A 7,796-nucleotide genomic window follows, 5' to 3' on the forward strand; every position below is an offset into this window, starting at 1 on the left:
CTATTTCATGTTCTAAAACTATTTCCTTCGGTCTTGAAAATTAATAAAAATATATATGGTAATTTTCATGAATAAATTCTAGTTACATTTCTTGATGAACCCTACCTTTCATGTATTACTTTTAATGCATTTGTGTCTATGACGTGACAATGGCAAGGGGTGATCAATGCACATACTCGGTCTGCAATAGATATCCAGCTATGAGATTGTTGTAATTATGATGACCAGGTGTTAGCTGTTACCTGTGTCATCATTGTCTTTGTCTAGGACAGATAATCATACTTTCAACTACTGGTTGTCAAGGCCAAAATTGTATTATTTACAAGTTGCATTATCTGCATGAATGTTGCTGACAGTTGTGTAAAACAAAACTTACAAAAAACATTGTATCCTGCTTTCGATGGTGAAGATGGCCAAAAACAGGATATTCATTTCAGTCAGTGATCAGTCATCACCGACATGTTAAACCAGCTTCAGTTGACATGTTGAAAGGGTGGCCCTGTGATCTGACGAGCTGTAGTTGTGCGTGTAGATTACAATCATGCCGATGCCAAAATCCTGTGACTGTTGGTTCGGATAATGGTTCCCACTGATTGTTTCTAGGTTCGGCAGCACCATAGCTGTGCAGGCGGGTTTTGCCAAAATGGTAAATGTCTGGGATTTGCATTAATTCAGGCTTTCCTGCCACAGTAAGCCGATGGCTGTGTAAAAACCAACTCGCTCACTTGTTAAAGCATTCCCTACAGTGTATAAGAGGTAGATTAGAGTAGGCCTCATCATATTTGTATAGATAGTTCTGTTTCTAAAACCATTGTTGCATTTTTCAGCATTGATTATGCAATGGCTGTATGCAGATCTGTTGGATGTATTTTGTACAACGCTTACACTTTTTTAATAAACAGCTGTTTTTACTTCCTGCATCTGTTGTTGTCTGTTGACCAGTCCAGATTTCTTTGTTGTTTACGCCACACACAGCAATATTCCAGCTATATGGCAGCGGTCTGTAAATAATCAAGAGTGTCAGTGGACCAGACAATCCAGTGACCAACAGCATGAGCATCTATCTATGCAGCTGGGATACAATGACATGTATCAACCATGTCAGTGAGCCTGACCACCTCATCCTCTTAGTTGCCTCTCAGGACAAGCATCACAGTAACATTACTGCCTGGTAACACATTGATCATTAGACATCATTGATCATCAAAACGTACTTGTGAAAAACATATCCAGGTATGGTAACTACTAGTGTTGGGAATTGGTTAAAATCTCATAATTGATGATTGATTCATTACAACCGATCAATCATCGAAAATAATTGGTTAGCGTCATTTATGAAATTTGTTAATGCACGGAAAAATAAGGGGAAAAACATGTAGTTCTTTGACGTTTTGGGGGCAAAATTTCACATCTTTAAAGGATGACTAGTATGTTAGGAACATAAATTTCTTAGAGTCTTTAAGATAACTTCAATCATGACTTGGAACGAGCTTGTAGTGCTTATGAAATGTAACAGACAAAACCAACCTAGTGAAAAATACTGTTAATGAAAACGTGTTCCAGAATTGTTTGTGTTCGATTATGAGAAAACAGGATCGATTGCTTGGTCGTTTAGTCTGTGCGACCAATCTTCGATTATTTCAATTAATCGGACCACCACTAGTAACTACTGCTATTGAGGTCATAAATAATGACCAACATGTCGCAGGGCTACACCTGACACGGATGCATGGAAGTCAACGAGATTAACCATCCAATGTATTCGTGGTCTCTTCAGATAGACATAGGTAACCATGGTCAGTGGGGACCTTTTCTTATCAGGAATCACATGTCACACTGTGAGTGTAGTGATTTGATCGCTTCACATGATCCTAAGAAAAGTACATGTATCCCACGTGGGAGTGAAATAAGTTTCTGTGAGGAAGAATAAATCACTTGTACCTTGTCACAGAGAAAATAGGCTGCAGATATACTGGCTGGTGAACAGTTATCACCAATACATCAACATCACACCTGCGGAATTCCGGTCAATTACACTTCAGGTATTTTTTTCCATGGTTTTTGACAACAATAAAGGACAGCAAAAGAAAATTCTTCACGGTAAGTAACATAAGAGACAAATTAGAGATAGTTATGAAAACTATAAAAAAAATTGTAACTTAGTTGGGGATGTCACACATTCAAGTAACAAAGATATATAATAGCAAGTTCAAGTTCACAACAGTCATGAATTGCTTCATTTCCAATGAATCTACTGTAAAAGACACATTCAAATAGTCACACAATCAATTATTCGAGATTACTGTATGATATAAATATATATTATTTCACGTATGGCATGAGAAATTCCAAAATGGCGATAACTGTTACAGTTAGTTGTGACAAAACATCTATTTGTACTGCCATGATTCCCTTCTGCTGTGTTCTATAAAAACATGATCGGCGGCAGTGAACGGGCTGGACACATCGGTGAATAGCAAATTAAGTGAGCGAGTGAGGTTAGTTTTACGCTGCACTCGGCAATATTCCAGCTATATGGCGGTCTGTAAATAATCAAGTCTGGACGAGACAATCCAGTGATCAACAGCATGAGCATCGATCTGCACAATAGCTAATTAAGTATCATAATTAATTTTGTTTCATTAATTTAACGAACGGCGGAGTAATTTTGTAAATACCGCTAAAATATGGCGATAACTGTTCGGCAGTCAATATTCCTGAGCAAGACAACATAATCCTATATGGAGAAAAGAAAAGTAGGTGATAGGATAGATAGTGAAAGGTGGGAAGAAGGGTCATATATATTATGTAAAAGTTATTGATAACTTAACATAGTGTTAAAAATAATAACTTCATAATACTTGAAAGTATATATCACGATGAGCTAAATATAACTTCAAGGGAGAATCTTACTTGGTGTATTTGATGCAAGGTGATATTATTCATACTGCTTACCTATATCTCCAACTAAATTCAGCTTTGGTCATAGGCTTGCATGGTTCGATAATATCTTTAAAATGTTTTTAACTGGCTTGTCAAGACAGTTTTTTCGTTTTGACACATTTAGGACAAACCCCTACATGTACTGTCATACGTCCAAAACATGCAAGAGTTTCATAAATGCACATACACATATTTTCTATAACTGTAAAAACAACTTATAAATATCTAGATCGAGCTTACTTCTGTAATTATGTTGATACAACTGTAAAAGCAATACTCGCTATAAGTCGTCCTAGTACAGACCCGTGCAAAAAGTATTCAGACGCTTGACGTAATGTCCATGCATAGACTTACATGTTATTTCAGTGTAGCATAAATAATTTTCATGAAGTGAGTTTAGAATGGATCTTTGTAAAATATGACAGGCAAATTTGAAATCATCTCTGATCTGCGCACATAATTTCAGTTCAATTTTCCGACCACTAATGACATCACATTTATCAACTTACGTATGGTTCCACAACGCAGAACCCCATAGGCCGCCATGTTAAAGGAGTTCACGGCACTGTACACATGTTGATTAAACTGTTGCCACTCGATAAATAAGCAATGGAAAATTAAACAGAAATTATGTGATTGTAGGTAAGATGATTCATCACAAATGTGCAAAATTTGACTTGGATCTTACGAAAATTTAATTCAAGAAAAATATTTATGCTACACTAAATTAACATGTAAGTCTATGGAAATTACGTCGAGAGTACTGCACTTTACCGGGCGCACTTTTTCAGATTTATTAGCGCTTCTGGGGTTCCCTAACCCTAAGGATCGTAAAGGGTGCCTAACTCTAAGGATTGTAAAGGAAGCAGCGAAGGCTGTGCCCGGTAAAGTGCATTCTAGCCGGGGTTTGAATAAAGAGTTGCAATCAAAACAAGCTTTCAACGGAATCAAACAGCGCATCGACTTACTACATAATTCATCAACGTTTACATTTCCCGCCTAACCAGCCCTGCAGCCATGGCGAGCACCGACTCAGCGCGTGTAGGGAAGGAAGAACTGCTGGCCAAGCTGGTGGAGATGGGACTTGACTGTGATACACACGAACACCCTGAGGTACAAGGATAAGTAGAAAGTGAATTTTCTGTCCTTAAACGTACTCTAGTGCACACTCGGTTGTATAGAAGACAAACAGTGCGTGTCTGATGCAACTACCTGCTGACGAGAAAATGCAGTTATGCAACGGATTGTTAAAATGGATATTCCTCATATTCTACAAGCACCATATAGTAGAAAGTGTAAACAGAATAAAAGAACCTGGTTATGCGCTAATGACGAATGCGAACTCTTTCTGTTGAAACACGCTGGAAGGTGTGGTCAACATAAGGGAGATAATTCGATATTACTCGAGTCTATTTGAACAGTACTTTCATGCAGGTTTGTCAACCTTGGTTCAAAACCGCATGAAAACATTTTGATTTTTGAGCCATCTGCACTCCTATTCAATATAGTTACTATTCAGTTTATTTCTTTCACCAGCCTCATTGATACACTTTAGGAGATAATCCCAATTTTGTGCAGTTCAATAGTTATATGGCTGCATAAAATTATATATTCGAAATATATTGTATATTTTTCTTACACACATTTTCTTTGTTTTGTTTTTTTGGAAAGGATAAGGAATTATGAGTATTTTTAGCAATACTTTTACAGAATTATGGGCTCAAACCTCACTACAGAAAAATATCCATGTTTGCTAACTTACAATATTTGCTAAGACATGATGCATTCAGTTTTAAATGACATTTTGTAGTGTTTGATCAACAATGAACCACCTGAAAATGGAAAATAAATGAATAGATTTATCTCCATTTAACCAGGACTGATGCAAGTTAAAAAAGCCTTCCTTCATACATATTCCATTCAGTGATGTGGTCAGTAGTTACAATTCATTAAACTTGAAAAATTAAGTAAAATTAAATTACATCAATGTCATAGTAAAGTGAAAGTTGAACATATATTGTTGGACAAAATATTTCTCTTTGAAACAGATCACTGGTAACTGTCTGTTGGTGATCAGTTTCTCACAAAATGTGCAATGTGTTTAATGTTTGTTGTAGGTATTTACTGTAGAGCAGGCAATTCCTCATGTGGCACATCTAGAGGGAATGTTTGCCAAGAACCTGTTTCTCAGAGACAAGAAAAAGAAACTGTATTTATTCTGTGCCGCTCATGATGCTGACATCAAATTAAATGACTTGGCTAAAGCAGTAAAAGCTCCAGGAGGACTACGGTTCGCGGACGAGAGCATCCTGTCTGACAAGCTTGGACTGCAGCAGGGAAGTGTCACTATATTTGGTCTGATCAATGATAAAGTCAAGGATGTGCAGCTGCTCATGGACTCACGTTTTATAGGGGACACTTACACCAGGCTCTATTTCCATCCAATGACCAATGCAGCAAGCACTGGTATCTCACCTTCAGATCTCAGCAAGTTCCTTGAAGCAGTGGACCACAAGCCTACCCTGGTGGACATTGGTGCCATACAGGCAGCAGACTAGTAGTGGTGGTCCGATTAATTGAAATACATGTAATCGAAGATTGGTCATAGTGACTAAACGACCAAGCAATCGATCATCATGTCTCATAATCGAACACAAACAATTCTGGAACACTTGTTTTCATTAACAATATTTTTCACATGGTTGGTTTTGTCTGTTCAATTTCGTAAGCACTACAAGCTCGTTTCAAGTCATGATTGAATTTATCTTAAAGATTCCAAGAAATTTATGTTCCTAACATACTAGTCATCCTTTAAAGATGTGAAACTTTGCCAAAAAAAACCCAGAAGAACTACATTCCCCCCCCCTTTATTTTAATGTGCATTAACAAATTTCATAAATGACGCTAACCAATTATTTTCGATGATTGATCGGTAGTAATGAACCAATTCCCATCACTACAGACTAGGAGAGTGAGTCACAACTTCATCTTCACTGGTTGTACATCAAAACTCAATGAACTGTTCCACTTTCTAAAAATGACTTCTCCAATATATAAAACCAGCCAAGAACCATTACTTGTTAGTCTATATACATGTATTTGTCTGGGAAGATAGGATGCACTTAATACACAATTCAAACACAAAACTTGCTTCAGTATGTATCACGGTGGCACAGATTCTCAATCTCATTCATCCAATTATCTATAGATTTATGTATCCACCTGTCTCAAATAGTTGCTATGATCATTATGTACTGGTTGAAAATTAATAACCTTGTTGTACCTTTTTTACCTCATTGTAGAAGACCGGACCTGTGTCATAAACAGTTGGCTGACTTGTTCATCAATGGCCAACATGTTCTCAGGTAGCACATGGAAATCCTGTAATTTGATCTGTACATGTCAGCCTGAAAGACTGCCTCAAACTTTGGGACCATGAATGAAGATATTTTTCCATGTATTTACACCAAGACATGATCATGATGTTGGACATGACTTTTGATTTTAATGTTGAATCAGATCAAGAGACTTAAAGCATAATATTCATCAGATCATATATTCCTAATGTGATGTTTGGATACTGTTGAGACTTGTTGCATAGTTCTGTATGATTGGTCAATGATGGTAAGATTCACTCAGAGCAATATCGCTACATATCAGGTCCACTATACATGTCAGCTGAACATTTTGTGATAGTTTAAAAAATATACCTTATACAAATGTGATTATGATATATGGAGAAAACCCTAGAAATATTGCACAATAAATCATAAAAACTTGCATGGTTACGGTTTATTCTGTACAGTTTATGATAATGAAAATATGTACATTTCAAGGGCTTGGTACATAACAAGATGGACAGAAAAGATGACAGAGAGATGATAGCATGCAGCTGTGTACAGATAATTAGATATGTACAAGGTAGATACACAGCAGTCTACATCTTTTAACAAAGTGATGATTACTGATTAGTCAGTCCAAGCAGGTTTGTTCAGCAGGAAGGTGCATGGATCTTGTACGGTTCAGGCTAATCGCTTGTTTCTCTAAACAAGGTAGTCTTGGGATATGGACTGAAGGGTAAATATCTATACTAGGTGTAAACACACAAAATCCTTGGAGAGGAGAGAGCTGGTGAGAAGGTTCCATATGAAAGATTAAGATTATCTCTTCCAAGCGATACAGTCTCAGGAATTGGATTAGCTTATGTAGAATAATCGGTTTTCATCCTGGCAACATGCAAGTAGCATAATGTTTTGCAGCCAATCCCACATGTATACTCACCTACATACTTGTCTATTTACTGTGAATTCTGGAACATGTTTCCATAGTAACACAGGCATGTCAGTTCAGGAACATGTCTCTCCTGTTTCATAAAGAAGTTATAGCCATGGAAATATTGGTATCAGTGTCCTAAAGTAATTTTTCTTTCTGATTTACATATATTCACTTGCATTCTGGAGACAAGTCATTATTGCAGATATAGATAATCCATGTTTAGAGTGTGTGTGTTGTTTCCATGGAGATACATACACAGGTGTTTTAATGTAGTGGCACACCGTTTCCATGATGATACATCCATCTTTGCTGTAGAGCACTAGTACACTTTCCATGAGCATATGTCCATCTTTGTTGTATAGTACAGGTGCACTGTTTCCATGACGATACATCCATCTTTGTTGTAGAGCACTAGTACACTTTCCATGAGCATATGTCCATCAGTGTTGTATAGTACTGGTACACTGTTTCCATGGCGATACATCCATCTTTGTTGTAGAGCACTAGTACACTTTCCATGAGCATATGTCCATCAGTGTCGTCTAGTACTGGTACACTGTTTCCATGATGATACATCC

General features: G+C 37.1%; 1 protein-coding gene across 2 annotated transcripts; it reads left to right on the plus strand.

Annotated features, from left to right (window-relative positions):
• The first annotated feature begins 3,930 nt into the window (after positions 1-3,930).
• Positions 3,931-6,723, plus strand: LOC124291992 (prolyl-tRNA synthetase associated domain-containing protein 1-like). 2 transcript variants are annotated; one of them, XM_046729070.1, is made up of 3 exons: positions 3,931-4,056; positions 5,061-5,506; positions 5,916-6,723. In XM_046729070.1, exons 1-2 carry the CDS (start codon positions 3,961-3,963, stop codon positions 5,499-5,501), a joined length of 537 nt encoding a protein of 178 aa, XP_046585026.1. In that variant the 5' UTR covers positions 3,931-3,960; the 3' UTR covers positions 5,502-5,506; positions 5,916-6,723. The 2 variants fall into 2 exon arrangements, with proteins under 2 accessions (XP_046585026.1, XP_046585027.1); XM_046729071.1 differs by having other exon boundaries at positions 5,061-5,493; positions 5,903-6,723.
• The last annotated feature ends 1,073 nt before the right edge of the window (positions 6,724-7,796 follow it).

Source organism: Haliotis rubra, unplaced genomic scaffold (genome assembly GCF_003918875.1).
Source record: "Haliotis rubra isolate DU_JTF1 unplaced genomic scaffold, ASM391887v1 Scf504, whole genome shotgun sequence".
NCBI classification, from domain to species: Eukaryota; Metazoa; Mollusca; class Gastropoda; order Lepetellida; family Haliotidae; genus Haliotis; species Haliotis rubra.

Excerpts from the sequence above, each read along its gene's own strand:
- LOC124291992 (XM_046729070.1), top strand. The coding sequence starts at position 3,961 with ATGGCGAGCACCGACTCAGCGCGTGTAGGGAAGGAAGAACTGCTGGCC. Across the intron at positions 4,057-5,060 it reads ATACACACGAACACCCTGAG|GTATTTACTGTAGAGCAGGC; the intron begins GTACAAGGATAA and ends TGTTTGTTGTAG.